A 16,511-nucleotide genomic window follows, 5' to 3' on the forward strand; every position below is an offset into this window, starting at 1 on the left:
TATATTGTTAGCAGAGAGAAAGCATATTATCTTCAAAATATCCATGAAATCAATTTTAAAAATAAATGTAAAATATTCTGTCACTGGTGAAATAATTTGTGAGGAAAATTTGTGCTGACATTTTGCTATTAAAAGGTTGCACAGCATTATCTAGAAGCAATTTCACCAATAAAATACCTGTAAATTACCATTTATTAATTAAATAGAATGTAATTATTTATATTATGAATATGAATATATTTAAATATATAAAATGTGCAATCTAAGCTCAAGCTTTGTGGACATAGTTTACAACTTAAGAAATGCCTTTTTTAATTATTCCTAGAACAAACTGCCTAATATTTATTATGCTTTAGTAACATAATCCATATTAGTTCAAAGTCCTTTTTCATTCTTTCAGCCAGGGGTCAAGAAACATTGACTGTTCTTGTATGGCCCCAAAGAACTGATAGGTGAAAACCAAATCCCCAGGACCAAGCTGAGCTCCCAGGGCTGAGGGGTGGAGTCAAGGGGCTGGGTATCCTGAATAGTGGTGGCAGACCAACACAATCCTTTCTGGCTCCTACGATTTTTTACTTGCAGACCCATCAGCTACACCAGAGGTCTCCAAACTTGGCAACTTTAAGACTTGTGGACATAGCTAGCTGAAGAATTCTGGGAATCTTAAAGTTGCCAAGTTTGGGGATTCCTGAGCTACACCCACACCCACATGCCCTTTATTCTTGCTACTCCCAGTGTAACAATGTGTGTTTTAGTGGGAGGAAATTTTTAACAGCCTAATTATGTTTTTCAGTATTGGTACTTTCATTCAAGGAGGCAAAGGGAAATATGATAGAAGAAAAGGAAGAGACATCACACCTTTATGTACACTTTTTAAAACAATACTCCCTCCTAGAATCTGTTTTTCTACATAATCCTAAATTTAACTTTGAAAGGACAATTTAACTGTAAAATAAATTGTAGAAAATGTAAAGCAATAACATAAATTAAAATTATAAAGGAAGAAGTTGCTTATATCTATAGAATGCCAAAGTTCATACACAAATATTGCTAAACCAGAACTTCTTGTCATCAAATGAATGAGAGATGATTTATTACTTATCTACTCCTATTAATGATAGATCTTACAACTCAGATTAGCCTAATAAAAGGAAAGAAGGCAAGTAAAAACATGATTATGAAAAGAACAAACCTCCACTTTGCCACCTTTGGCTTAAGAAATGTCAGACCAAGTCGCTGAACAAGTTTCACTCCCAGCTTGCGAAGAATCGTGTGGTTACTTTCAAAGAGCTTGCAGTTATCAAGACATTCAAGCACGGTAGAAGCTATAATGAATACATTTCTCTATCAATAAATATATCCAATTTTGTCCATTATATAATACATATGAAACATATATTAAAATATTTTCAGCAGAAGACTATGAAACTTACGCTCAGCTTTTAATACCAATACAATTGTTAAGTTATCGGGGGGGCAGAGGGGAAATAGTTCTGACACATAAGACATTGCACTGAAGTTAAGTATTTGGTCTCAGTTCTATAGTCCCCTTTTCCCTAATAAACTTGATTTATTAGGGGAAAGTATCAGTGTACATTATAAAACAAAACATTTAGGCAACATTTTTCCAGAAAAACCTATTGCCTTAAGCAGCCTAGAATTTCAAATGAGTCTATGTTTTATAGCAGATATACCCAAATTTACCTTTTAGTTAATTAACTAGTGTCACACTTTCCTATTTATTGATAAACTTAATACTTATAATCTAATATTATAGTACATTTTAGGATATTCATAGCTTGGAGTTATACAATGAGCTCAAAAGATTTCCTGCCCACCTTCTTTTTTATTAACTACTAATCTTTTAAAAAGAGGAAGTTAGCATACTGACAATGAAGTGTCAGTCTTCTTTGAGACCACCTTTGACTCTCAAATAGATCCCACCAAAGCTAGATAGTTATTATGTAGATTTCTAAGTATGCCCCCTGCATAGAAACAAAATTAAAAGATTAGGAGAAGATGGATTCCAACCACAGCCCCCAAATTCTGATAAATTGCTGAATTCCAATTGCTTATATTGCTCAGCTATTTTGTTAATGGGCATCCCAGAAGGCTATCTGCAGTAGCATTCAGAAGATGTACACAAAAGGCCAAAAGATTTGGGAATGCTTTTTTACCTGGATAGTGAAAGAGATATTATTCAACATACGAAGTACTTGCTCTAAGAAATCACCTTAGACTTTGTACGTTGAATAATACAAAACTGTACATATTATAAACCGACAGAAAATAAAGGAAAAATAACCATCTTTTATATATGAATAGTCCTACAGTAAAGGATATGTAGGACTGATTCTTAAGGGTGAGGCATTTCTTTGTAATTCCGATATAAATCATCAGCATCGCTGAGCTCTGTTCAAGTCACCCATTCCTATAGAAAGAGGCACTACAATCTCCTTCCATCTAACTTGTATCCATCCCAATGTCAATCTCCAGACATGGATGAAAGTAAGAATTTTTAAAAAATATTTCATGTACTATGTATATGTATATGTATATATATTATCCATACCTGTCTTTCTACCAGACTGAGTTCTCAAATTTGATCTCTAAACGAGCTCTGCCTTACACATCTTGTATTAATATGCAAATTATTTTCAGATGATTACAGTAACATTCTAAAAGTTTAGGAGAGGGCACAAGTGACTGGTAAATAGAGTTCCTGATTGGCACCCTTGTACCATATACCTCTATCAAATATTAGTGAATTTGTTTTGCACTCCATGCCATACTATTTAAGATGTCCTACCTTCCACAGAAGATTTTTTGAAGACACAGAAGGAAAAGGGAGACAAGAAATCTCCTTTGCATAAGCTTATTTCTAGCTGTGGTTCTCAGGATCCCAATCACTGATTTTAAACAGGCGAGTCAAAAGGAGTATAAAATCTTCAAACTATAACCACCAGAAATTTGTATCATGCTCATGTTTTACTCTTTATGTTTATGGTACCATGAAGAATCTTACCATATGGTAAACAATCTTCCCTTTTGCCATGTTTGAAAAGTTGTGCCTAAGAAAAGTAAATGAAAAAAAAATGTCAGTGAACAAATGAAATACAAATATTAACTAAATTTTTGATATATTAGCATCAAGAAGTAATGTTCCAAGATTTTCTCTGTCATATTATATTAATCTTAACCAGAATACATAACTTTAACATGTGTGCATGATTACATTAAGCTTCTGGAAGGCTAAATAAGGGGGTCAGGCTGATATTTAAAGAGGGTTATATCAACCAAGAATAGTTATAATCTCAAATGCAAAAACTTGTACAATACAGAAAACAAAGGTTTCTTTGCTTAAAGTTTAAAACTTGGGAGCCAGAGTCAGTAATTTGCGGTCTACCCAATGTAATTATAGACTGAAATCAGGAGCATCCATTGAAATAATAACATAAAACTTAAGATGATAAAATCAGAGGTAACTGTTGTAATGGAATACAACTAAAGAGTTAACCAAGAAGATTAGAAAACAAAGAGTGGGACAGAGGAGGGGAGGGGAGGGGAGGGGAGGGGAGGGGAGGGGAGGGATGAGAAGAATCAGCTTGCAGGGAAAGGTAGAGGAGAATAGGAATCAAAACACTGGTGGTCATTAAAATTGGAACTAGCATTCTGTAAATAAACATGAAACGAACAGAAACACTTTGTGGACTGCATGAATGATTTATACTCTACTGGCCTTCTGGGTGATTACAGAAATGAATATACTACTACGGTACCAGCCCAATGCATAATATATGATGAAATCTCCCTAGCCAATTTACTTATCTCTTCCTCAATATGCCATGAATCCATCATATCTGAAATTGAATATTTATTCAAATACTTATTATTATTTATTATTTAGTTTAATGTCTCGTCATTAGTACAGAATTTAGAATTCTACTGGTTTTGCATGATTTTGCAATTCACCTCTTCTATATAAAAAGAAGGTGAATATAGGAAACAACACAAAGTTGGGCATAACTAATGTTCAACACAGAGGTTATCAGTAAAGCTATTCTAATATGCGAGAACAGGAAGCCCCTATGTTCTAATTCATAAAAGAAAAAGAACACATTATATATTATAGAAAGCTCTTCAAAATGGAACACAAACTACTTTGCAATAGGATACAAATGTTCAAAGCAAACAATGAATGGGATCTTAAAAATCTATATCTTCTTCACAGACTTGGTGGATTTTGGTCTTTTGCAGTCCCCACCATCACCATCTCCATATGTTGGTCTTGTGCATCTGGCTGCCCTGGGCCTTTCAGCCTGCATCATAATTAGGGTGCCAGCTCTGTTCAGGAGGGTTAAGGAGGAACTAGGTAGAGCTTTTAGGTGTTTTTTTTCTTTCTTTTGTCTTCTTTTTTCCTCAGGGCCTTGAACTGCCAAGTACCTTGAGGCAAGTGGGGTTAGGCATAATTTTGAGTTCTTGGTGAGTTGGATGCATTATAGAAGAATAGTCAAGAGAGGGTGGATATGCCTGCAAGGCCTGAAAAGGAAATATATCTGAGAGGGCTCGGGTAGGGAAGCTGAGGGGGAAAGCAGGGCCATCTCGACCTTATCTCCCTGTGAGAGATCAGAAATCCAAGCCTACCTCACATGGGGATATTGGGCTGAGTCCTTGAAAGAGATCCCTCTCTGACCTGGCAATTGGATCCCTGATGGCCCTGGACTTCAGCTATTGCTTATGAATGCCAGGTTTGTATAGAATAAAGCTAATCTCACCCAGGATCATATCCTGGAGGAGGGAGCCAAGCTGGTATGTCATACCAAGATCTGACTGGGTCTGTGATGGGTTTGTCCCCACTTGGAAATGTGCCCACCCAGCTTTTTAGGTTCTGTACCATCCAAGAGCAGAGGAAAGGGAGGAGGGATAGCAATTGTCAAGAACTCTGCTGGCTTCTTTCTGGGGAAGCCGGCAGGGAAGACCATCACTAGGGATTACATGATCACTGTAGATTAGTTGTAAGTGCAAGTGCTCAAATCATACAATCACATGACTGTGGGGGTGCTGCAGTAGCTGTAACTTTAGGCATAAGTCCCAGCACCACTGTAACTTTGAACAGATGCTGAACAAATAAATGGTCATAAGTTGAGACTACCTGTAATGCTCTTCTTGACTGTTTTATTTTTGTTAGCCTGAAGGATGGCTAGGGATTTGTAATGATCTTCCTCCAAACTCTTAATATTATTTCCTTAGTTTCCTTGATGTTGTTTCTTCAGTTTTCTCTATTTCCCCCTCCCCCAATTAATTTTAATGAGTGCACATTTATCCAGCCCAAACTCCATTGCAATAACTTGGCTATATTTTTGGACAGAATTGAACAGTAATTACATGTCAGATGGTATTTTTCCATATAGCTTCAGATCATCTATTTTAAAGGAGTTGCGAGAGCCTGGCACATGTAACCTGGCATATGTTTCCAATGTTTGAGAGCCATGGCTGTCTTGTTCAGTATTGCTGACAGAGGAATCAATGTAATGACTAAGAGTACTGGTAATATTGGGTTTCCTGGAAAGATACCCATCTTGAAGTTAACCTCTCCCAGGCTGGTCAGTTACTGACTAGCAACTGTAGCTTCCATTGTGTCATTGATCTTTGCACAAAGCTTCTGATGTTTCTAATGATTCTCGTTGTTTGTATGCCCTTGATTATCCAATCATGTGACAGGGAGTAGAATGCCTCCTTATCATCAATCCAAGCCAGGTTCAAATTGATCTTCCTTCTCTTGCAGTTTTCCAGTTCCATTGTGTCAATTAGGACCTGATCTTTTGTTCTTCTGCTGTTTGGACAGTTTCCTTTCTGCTCAAATGGAAACAGCTTGTTTTCAGCTAGATGCAGTTGGACTGCATCAGCTACCATACCAGTTAGCAAGGTTTGGTAAACAGGTAATTGGCTTGTATTTGCTTCATGCCACTCCTTTTGGTGGATCTTTCATTATCAGATAGTTTTTGCCAGTTATTAACCAATCTTAAATTTCACCCCCTTGTAGTATGGTGTTACACTGCTTGGCAATGAATGGATGCAGGCCAGTCAGATATTCCTGTTCACTTAATGCTGACCAGTTCTTGATCTTACTTGGCCTTTTCTCCACCATTTTTTAGTTTCTTTTTTTATTCTTATTCACCTCCTTTATCCAAGTAGCATTTTTATTGTATTTCTTTGATTTATCCTGCAGCTGCACCCAGAACTGCACTGTTTCTTTGTCAGGTGTTAACTGATTCATTTTAATCTTTCCATTGATGGATTGGTAGAAATGTTTCTGATTCATCTGAAATTGGAGGTTTACTGTTTCTTGTTTGCTGTTTTATTTTTTCCAGTGCTTCCTTGATCTTTCTTGTCCCTAGGTGATATTTCTTAGTCAGGTATTATTTGATCTTCTTGTTCTTCAGCTTCTTTTACTTCTCTTCTAGCTAGCTTGCATCTGATCTTAACATACTGATCTTATTTCCCAACCCGATCCTCCATTTTTGCAATTCAATTGGGATTTTTTTAAAAAATGTTGATTTTGCATCCAAGATCATCAATAATAACTGTGCTGTGCTGTACGTCAGTTGGTTTATTTCTTGCCTCAAGCTAATGCATATATTTGATAAACTACAGTAATGGTATCTTTTAAAATGTGCTACCCATTTTTTGTAACAAGCTTCAGTGCAGGCAGCCTTATTCTGTTGCTTTTGTGCTGTTCTAGATAAAGGGTCCTCAAACTTGGCAAGTTTAAGACTTATGGGCTTCAACTCCCAGAATATCTGAGTTAACATGACTGGAGGAGGAATTCTGGAAGTTGAAGTCCACAAATCTTAAAGCAGTCAAGTTTGAAGACTCCTGTTCTAGATGCTCAGTTTGGTTTAATTCCTCTTTGTTTTAATTCCTCTTGCTCTTTGTGAGAAGAAAGCAAAAGAGAGTGCCTAGTTTGGGAATGAAAACGGTTCAAAAACAATGCTGAAATCTATGCTACCAATTCCACCTGGATTATCTCTGTTGTTTGGGATTCCTCTGGCAAGACTTTGATTTCTTTGCCCTGGTTAGTTCTTTGCAGTTCTTCCAGTTCTGCTTTGGTATATTCTTTATTTCATATTATATATCAAAGCTGATCTGGTAGCCTTTGTTCTATTATTTCTGATTCTGAATGTTATTCTTTCCTAAACTGGTGTATTCTTTTCAGATATTCTCTTCTCACTAGATACGATTTATAATAGGAAAGCAGTATCTCTTTGCTTTTCCTTTTCCTTCAGTAATCCTGCAGGCTGCTTATCCTATTTGTTTAGCCAACAGTCCTGAGTCCTGTAGCTCACATATCACCAGATGTCCAGGAGTTCCCAATACTTTGTGTATTGTCCTCATTGAATTTTGGCAACAACGAATTCAGTATAGGTTTCTATAAGTTATGTCTCACCATATTATTTATGGCAGAGACATTCTTCATCTGGCTCCTCTGACAAGATCTGTCAACTATGGATGAATCATTGGCATAGATCTCATCTTCTTCAGAGCATATACAAGCCCCACAACCACATTAAGGTAATGCCTCAATGGGAGATTATATTACTACTACTACTACTACTCCTTAGATTTTATTTTGTACTCCTAAGGGGCAAGATGCAATCTGAATTCACAACGTATTGTACTATTTGAGTTACTTAACTATCTTCTCTTATTTTATCTAGTTAAACTATAATTAAATGTAAATCTCATGACTATGCTATGAAACACAATAACTGATGTCCACCCAAACCTGCACAATTGTAGTTACACCCAAGGATCTTGCACAATATACATCAACTCAAATAATTATGGCTACTATTTGCAACCCTGAACTGGTGCAATTTAACATCTGCTTAACCAAGTCCAATGAGGACACAGGGCAACTTAAAACCAGCTTCAGAATCACTGTATTTTTTTAAAAATGTATTGATTTATCATCTTTGAAATTATTTCTCAGAGATAAATCCTTGGATATAAAAGCCAGGGAGGGAGATGGGTATATATATTCATTCATTCTTAAGTTTTCGCGGGTACTTACATGTATGGTATTGAGCTTTGTTCGGGTATTTTCCCACATCATTGTAGTTGTGCTTTTAAAGTTGTAGCAACGTTTCGGCAGAATCTCATCTGCCATCATCAGGCTTCTGTATTGTATATAATACAACCATTGTATATAATACAGAAGCCTGATGATGGCAGATGAGATTCTGCCGAAACGTTGCTACAACTTTAAAAGCACAACTAAAATGACGTGGGAAAATACCCGAATAAATATAAATGTAAATGTAAATGTAAATATAAATATATATGTATTTCCCTCCCTCCCTCTCCCCACTCCGAAACAGTATATACTTTTGTATTATCTACATTTACTGAGAATCTCCAATCTAGTATGCTTACCTAAAAGGAACACAAATTTAAATTTAAAATGGTCTCCACGTAAATGAGGCCTAGATCGCGAAAAACTTATGAACACGAATGTTTCACTTCACACCTTGTCATCCTAGGACTACTAATTCCAACTGAAATTAACCCTAAAGATTTCTCCTTCCCATAAATATATACCTGGCAGAAGTCACACTCACTAAAAGGACAGGACAAAAAATGAACTTTTTAATAACTTCATTAATACTTATTAAAAATGATTGCCTGTAAAAATATGCCTGTTGAAAACACTAATTGATCTCAAAAATACTAACCATTCTCTATACCAGAGAGAAATAGAACATACTTACATGCAGTCATATGTATCCCTTCTTCTAAAAAGTAAGAAAAGCATAAGAACATAAGACAAAAAGAAGCCTGCTAAATTGGCTCCAGGCCCATTATAGTCCAACATGTCTTTGGGATGTTCACATATCCCACTTGCAGAGTTGTTTCTCAAACCTGGAGGTAACAGAATACACCTATTGTCCATGAATTTATCCAATCCCTTTTAAAACCAAGTTAGTGATCATCACCCTATTCTATAAAAAGGAAACCTACTTATTAATAATATAACAAGATGGAGACAAAGTTTTACAAAAGGGTAGCTGCACAAGAAAAGGAAGAGGTGTAACCCCTAAATTCAGGAGGCAAAGAGACTGTCCTAAATTAAACTTAAGGCACCCATGTTTGCAATAATTTGAACCTCTAGACCATTCCTTTGTTTAAACACCAGTCTTCTAATTCAGCAAATTTAAGACACCCTCTTCCCATTTCATAGATATTTACTGGGGGATGGAATTGTCTTGATATAGAGTTGCTATCTGTAAATATGGAATTCACTAACTCATTGTGTGAATTAAACCATGACACCAAAAACATGGGGCCATACAACATACCTTTTGTAATAATGTTTCATTTAACTCAGTGAAAATATTTAAAATAGGGCTTGAAATAATTAAATATTTAGAATTGTCTAAACATTCATCCAGACACTAAATACTTTATTTGTGTTTCATCACTTTAATACAAAGAAACGCTTTCAGATAAATATGGCCAGGAGTTAAAGTTAAAAGAGCATAGCCCAACCCCAAAAATATTTCCACATATGTTAACAGCTATTTATGGATTTAAGTAATGTCAGCTATGGTGTAAATGCAACAAAAACTCCTTAAGGCTATGCACCTGCTTTGTTTTAGTTTTTAATGTGCTGCATTTCATGATTTTAAATGTAGCATGAATGAACAGAACATTACGAAGCATGGAGAACACTGAGGATTAGGAGAAGTTTATGACTTTTTGATAAACCTTGAACTAAAGATTGCAATTAAAGGAGAAGAACACTTAAATTCAACTAGCTAACCCAGAATGGAACAAAATATTTTAATATTGAATTTACTGAAGAATAATTGTGAACAATGGACTCAGAAGTTAATTTCAAGAAGGTCTGCCATTATAGATAGACTGTACATAAATGATGTTATGGAATAGGAACAAGTTGTATCATAATTAATGTGGATTTTAAAATGATAAGTTAGAAGAATGCTATGGAAAATGCTAATATACTAGATATACCAGCGAAAGCCGCTGATGATTTAATAATTAAAAGAGATATACAAATAATGAACTGAAGAATGACTTGGATAACTTTCCTATTTTGGATTTACAAAAGAGACTTGTTAAAGTTTTGAAGGATTCTGTGAGGAATGACAAAGAAAAGGGGAAAAGAAATCAAGTTCTTGGACATTATTTTAAGAGATCAGAGGCCAAGATTGTTGAAAGTAAAGAGAAGGAATATAAAGTTAGTTTAAAGATCAAAATACATAGGCTGCTATCTCTGCTAACTCTTTGTGGATTTTTGCTAACCAGGACTGAACAGTGAAGTTTAAATTTTTGTTTATAGTTAAGGGAAGAAGAGATAATTTGTTGCTTTAAGAGAAAGTGATGTTAACTAAAATTGTCTAGACTTGTTCTGTTGAAGGAAAAAATCCTTTCTTTAATATTTCCTTTTATACAGTCTATCTATCTATCTATCTATCTATCTATCTATCTATCTATCTATCTATCTATCTTATTTATTTATTTCTATTTTTCCTTTTATTCTTTTTCATTTTCTGCACTTTGTTTTTTCTTTTTAAAATTGTTTATTAGTTTTAATCTTTTTAAATGCTACACACACACACACACACGCGCGCGCACACACACACACACACACACACACACACACACACACACAGAGTACAACTCCTAAAGACTATAAGTCCATGTACTTTTCTTGGCAGCGATACAGAAGTGGTTTGCAATTAATATCTTCCAGACAAGAATTTTGTTGTAAAAATCAGTAAGAGATTAAAAAGACAGACTGAAACCTGCATAAAATGCTTATTATTCCTTATCTGAAATATTATTAGAGTGTAATTATACATAAACACACCTAAATTTAAGGAAATTTTTTTAATTTAAATTCTATATCTATTTGCAATTTTCATATTTAATGTATTATAGCCGTACAGGTGTTCTGGAGAAATTATTCAATTATTTGAGCAATGTTTTGGGGTTATTTGCTTTTTAATAAAATCTGCTGTTCCTTATTTTGATGTTTACTATAATTTTATTGCTTCAAGTTATGGCAGCTACCCTGGATACTTTATAAAAGTTAACTATATGCTTTGCAATAACTTGATCTAAACATTTTACTTTGAAATATTATGGATTTATAGCTTGTATTGTTAGTTGGGGAACTTACTCAAAAACTTTTCAACTGTCCTGGAGAGGAAGACAACACACTGATACCCCTCAAACAAACAAACAAACCCCATGCCAAATTATTTAATCTTTATTTAAATTACATTTGCTGAAAGGGAGTTAAATACAATGGGAGTGCATTAGACAAAAAATATACTGCTCAAAAAAATAAAGGGAACACAAAAATAAGACATCCTAGATCTGAATGAATAAAATATTCTTATTAAATACTTCATTCATTACATAGTTGAATGTGCTGACAACAAAATCACACAAAAATTATCAATGGAAATCAAATTTAGCAACCCACGGAGGTCTGGATTTTGAGTTACACTCAAAATTAAAGTGGAAAAAAACACTACAGGCTGATCCAACTTTGATAAAATGTCCTTAAAACAAGTCAAAATGAGGCTCAGTAGTGTGTGTGGCTTCCGTGTGCCTGTATGACCTCCCTACAATGCCTGGGCATGTTCCTGATGAGGTGGCAGATGGTCTCCTGAGGGATCTCCTCTCACACCTGGACTAAAGCATCCCCCAACTCCTGAATAGTCTGTGGTGCAACGTGGCATCGGTGGATGGAGCGAGACATGATGTCCCAGATGTGCTCAATTGGATTCAAGTCTGGGGAATGGGCGGGCCAGTCCATAGCATCAATGCCTTCGTCTTGCAGGAACTGCTGACACACTCCAGCCACATGAGGTCTAGCATTGGTCTTGCATTAGGAGGAACCCAGGACCAACCGCACCAGCATGTGGTCTCACAAGTGGTCTGAGGATCTCATCTCGGTACCTAATGGCAATCAGGCTACCTCTGACAAGCACATGGAGGGCTGTGCGGCCCCCTAAAGAAATGCCACCCCACACCATTACTGACCCACTGCCAAACCGGTCATGCTGGAGGATGTTGCAGGCAGCAGAACATTCTCCACGGCGTCTCCAGACCATGTCACGTCTGTCACATGTGCTCAGTGTGAACCTGCTTTCATCTGTGAAGAGCACAGGGTGCCAGTGGTGAATGTGCCAATCTTGGTGTTCTCGGGCAAATGCCAAACGTCCTGCATGGTGTTGGGCTGTAAGCACAACCCCCACCTGTGGACGTCGGGTTCTCATACCACCCTCATGGAGTTTGTTTCTGACTGAGCAGCCACATGCACATTTGTGGCCCGCTGGAGATCATTTTGCAGGACCCTGGCAGTGCTCCTCCTGTCCCTCCTTGCACAAAGGTGGAGGTAGCGGTCCTGATGCTGGGTTGTTGCCCTCCTATGGCCTCCTCCACATCTCCTGATGTACTGGCCTGTCTCCTGGTAGCGCCCCCATGCTCTGGACACTACACAGCAAACCTCTTGCCACAGCTCACATTGATGTGCCATCGTGGATGAGCTGCACTACCTGGGCCACTTGTGTGGGTAGTAGACTCCGTCTCATGCTACCACTAGAGTGAAAGCACTGCCAGCATTCAAAAGTGACCAAACCATCAGCCAGAAAGCATAGGAACTGAGAAGTGGTCTGTGGTCACCACCTGCAGAACCACTCCTTTATTGGGGATGTCTTGCTAACTGCCTATGCTTTCCATCTGTTGTCTATTCCATGTGAAATTGATTGTCAATCAGTGTTGCTACCTAAGTGGACAGTTTGATTTCACAGAAGTGTGATTGACTTGGGGTTACATTGTGTTGTTTAAGTGTTCCCTTTATTTGTTGGAGCAGTGTACATCGACCATGGAAATCCATATTAAATCAACTAAAATCTCTCTTGGCACAGAGTTGCCTAACAGGGGTTAGCCAAATATATCTCATCACACAGGACCTGTGGTGCACAGGATAGCAAGGCTTCATCCTGTGGTGGCTGGCTGCAATGTGGGACCTGAGGCAGCACCCCTCAGCAGCAGCAGCACTGGGGCTGAAGTACAGGCCAAGAGGCAATGGCAGCCAGCAGAGACTGTTGAAGGGCCTGGACGTCTACATCAGCTCCAGTTCCGCTACTGAGGAGCGCCATCACGCAGGGGAGACAGAAGGGCAGGGATGAAGGGAAATAGGTGAGGGAGATTTGAAGCACCCTGAGGTCATAAGTGTGGGGAGGCTGTCCAATATTCAAATCATGAGACCATGAAAGTGTTGCAACAGCAATAACTTCAGGGAACAGGCATAAGTTTCATTTCTTCAGCACTGCCATAACTTCAAACAGTTGCTGAACAAATGATCGTAATTCAAGGGTTACCTTAAATTCGAGGATTACTCAAATTTCAACTCATGGAATTCTTTGATTATGCAAATGTGTCTAATTTCATACCCGTTAAATGATTTAAATAAATACCATATAAATAATAGCTAAATATTATTTAGAGAGAGAATAAATAATATTGCATAGAAATTATTAGGAAGTATTTGTGGCTTGTTTCTGGGGGTGATGAAAAGATTTAAAGATATAACTTAATACATTTCTTTTACAACAACCAACATGAAAAGATGTACAAGCCTTAAATAGAAGAAAACTTTTAATTAGAAAAATCAATAGGTTGATTTTGCCTCTTGTTTAGAACCTTTAATATCCACAAAACTTTATGTTAAAGACATTAAAGTTCCAGTTGTATGCCTTGGGCATTTCTAAGTTACATCACATTTCTTTAGCATTTATGGGGACATGTAACACTACCCAACATGTTGAGAGGAATCCAGCTACGTCTCCTTTAAATAATTATAGTACCTACAAATTAACCATTGGTGTATCCTAGCAATAGAAATATCAGATCTGGTTTTGTTGCTTTTGTAATAACATGATGCAAGATACAAACAAAAACTAGTTTCTTAGTAATCAGGGAAAAACCTGACACACCTCCTAATTGTCTGCATAACCCACGTAGACTTTGTCTTTGTAAGATGTAAGAATCAGCATTACCTTTGGGACATCTTCCCCAAGCTATACAAATCATCACTATTAAAAGTGGCATGATTACTTGGCAGCAGGCACATCTTACTGCCACAGAGATGAGAATCTGTAGTTACCCTTTGGCTCTAATAAACTATGAGCAATAGATATGCCCAACCTTAAGGGAGGATTAAAAACACCATAATAATTACTCTTCAGCACCTCTAAGAGGTCAAGCCAACAAAGCATTGTTCCTAGGATTGTTTGTTCACCTTACTTTACTGTAACAGAAGCACAACTAAACAATAAGAAAGTTCTCTGTCTCAAAAAATAAAATGAACTCCATGCTGTTTTGGAAAAGAAACATTTAAATGCTTCATTTAATCTGGTAACACTAGCATTCTGAGGATCACTGTCAACAAAACATTGCCTAATCTCATATAAAAATCATCCTAGGATCTTCCTTCTGATTAGAACATTGCCCAAGAAATGTAGACAAAATATATGGCACAAGCTAGGAAAGGGATTAGATTAGGTTGGCCAAAAGCAAACAAAACAAAAATAATTTAAATAAGAAGGACCTTGAACACAAAGGACCATTTTTCAGTTTAGATTGTTTCTTTTCTCTGCTTCTTCCAAATTCCCACTACACTGATTGAAGGGGCAGTACCTTCCATAGGAGCTAAAGATGGCAAAAAGAATGGAAGGGATGAGAAAATCCCCATCTAGGGTCTTTCTTAAAATCATAGCCTGCAGAAGCTAAATCACAATTCAAGTTGTTTACCTAAACATGTTTATATGTTGTAGTTACATTCTGTCTTTCTCAGAGCAGGCACTCAAGTTTCTTATCTCTTTCCTCCAGCAAAATTTGCCAGAATTCTGTAACTTAGGTTGGGCTGGGAATATATTCTTACAGACAGGACAACTGTTTTAAACTATGTTTGTTGGACAAGCCATAATAACTGATAACAATAACATATATCAATAAAGCTAATCCAAAAGGTAAAAAAAAACAGCATTATAGTTCCATATTCTGGGTTAGTTGGTAATTGGTCCAAATCACCCAGTAAGCTTCATGATTGAATGGCAATTTAAATCAGTTTTCACTTCTAATCCAACCTTCCAACTGCTACATCGTAATAGCTTTTCCAAATTAAATGCTATGAAAAATGAATTAAACACTACAAACATCTACTGAGCATTTCTATGAACAAGCAGATATAATTTATAGGAAGAGATGAAACCTATTATGTGTGAAATATTTGAGATAGTACTTTCAGTCATAGCAGGCATTATTAAACTAGATGGATCTGTTGTCTGTCTCACAATAACACATTCCTATATTCCTAACAGAAATGAACATTCACATCTGAAATTTATCAATTCAGAGATGAATTTGAGTGAAAAAGATTTAATACTGTGTAAAAAAAAATCTAAAATGGATCACACCCAAATTGTGATTGTAGCTTGGAAGCTTGCACTGCTAGTAAAAGGTGGGAAATGCATGGTGTTTGGATTTCTGTTCAAATGGCAAATTGAAAAGGCACAAGGGAGCAGCTTAGAAATGTATTCTTCACTTCCCTAATTGACAGATATGTTCCCTAATTTTAAATAAATAAAGGCCACAAAATTTCAGCTCACTGCTTGAAATCAAGATATTTACAATGAATTTAAAGCTAGCAAAGGTTATGTTCAATACTCAGAGCTACAGATTTGTTTTTGTGCCTTTAAGATTAAAAAACTGCATAGCAGGGCTATCTCTTACCTGAGGCATAATCTACAAGAGCACACAATTATTACCAAACAATGGTTGAAGCATGGGAAGCTTGCAGAGAAAATGCCTTTTCTTTGACGCAAATAAAAATAGTTCTTAAGATATGCTGCTTTATTTACTTACTAGCAAAGGTGTTTTATTTTAACCCTATTACTCATATTTGTATAGTGTATCTCTATTAAAATAAATTAACCATAACTTAAGTTTCTATGCCCCAGGCTACTCTAAGATGAGAACATCCCTACCAGGGAAGCTTAGAGTGCTACACCCTGCAGGGATAGCAAAACATTTGTTAATATATGAGGCATGTTTAAAAGTATGTCTATCAATCCAAAAACCTAAATCAGATGTTTCTTGTAGGTTTGAAACTGTGTGTGTGTGTGTGTGTGTGTGTGTGTAAACAAAGCACCTACATCATAATCTCATACACAGAATACATATCAAAACTCATCTTCTAACATTCATACAATAAACATGCATATATAAAAGATTGAGAGCTATTAATCAATAGAATCTGAGCAGGTAATAAAGTAAGAATTTAACATTTTTGTCCCTTACTGCAGTCTGGAGTTTGGTTTGGTGTTTTTAAAATCTGTCTTATGATAAGTACCCACCCACCAGGCAGTTGTGAATCACTGATATAGTTAATGAAGGCAGGCATCACCAGT

The 16,511-nt window shown here is 36.5% G+C and overlaps 1 protein-coding gene across 2 annotated transcripts in view; it reads right to left on the reverse strand.

Annotated features, from left to right (window-relative positions):
* The window catches only part of TBCD (tubulin folding cofactor D), a 281,979-nt gene that overhangs the window by 110,754 nt on the left and 154,714 nt on the right, over positions 1-16,511 (reverse strand). For both annotated transcript variants that reach the window (XM_087924756.1, XM_087924755.1), the window contains 2 exons: positions 3,026-3,071; positions 1,193-1,325 (listed from right to left, as the gene is read on the reverse strand). In XM_087924756.1, coding sequence (XP_087780882.1) covers positions 1,193-1,325; positions 3,026-3,071 — 179 coding nt within the window. The remainder of the gene's footprint in view (positions 1-1,192; positions 1,326-3,025; positions 3,072-16,511) is intronic.

This window comes from Pseudonaja textilis, chromosome 2 (assembly GCF_049901715.1).
Source record: "Pseudonaja textilis isolate UNSWEBS1 chromosome 2, rPseTex1.2, whole genome shotgun sequence".
In the NCBI taxonomy this organism is placed as follows: Eukaryota; Metazoa; Chordata; class Lepidosauria; order Squamata; family Elapidae; genus Pseudonaja; species Pseudonaja textilis.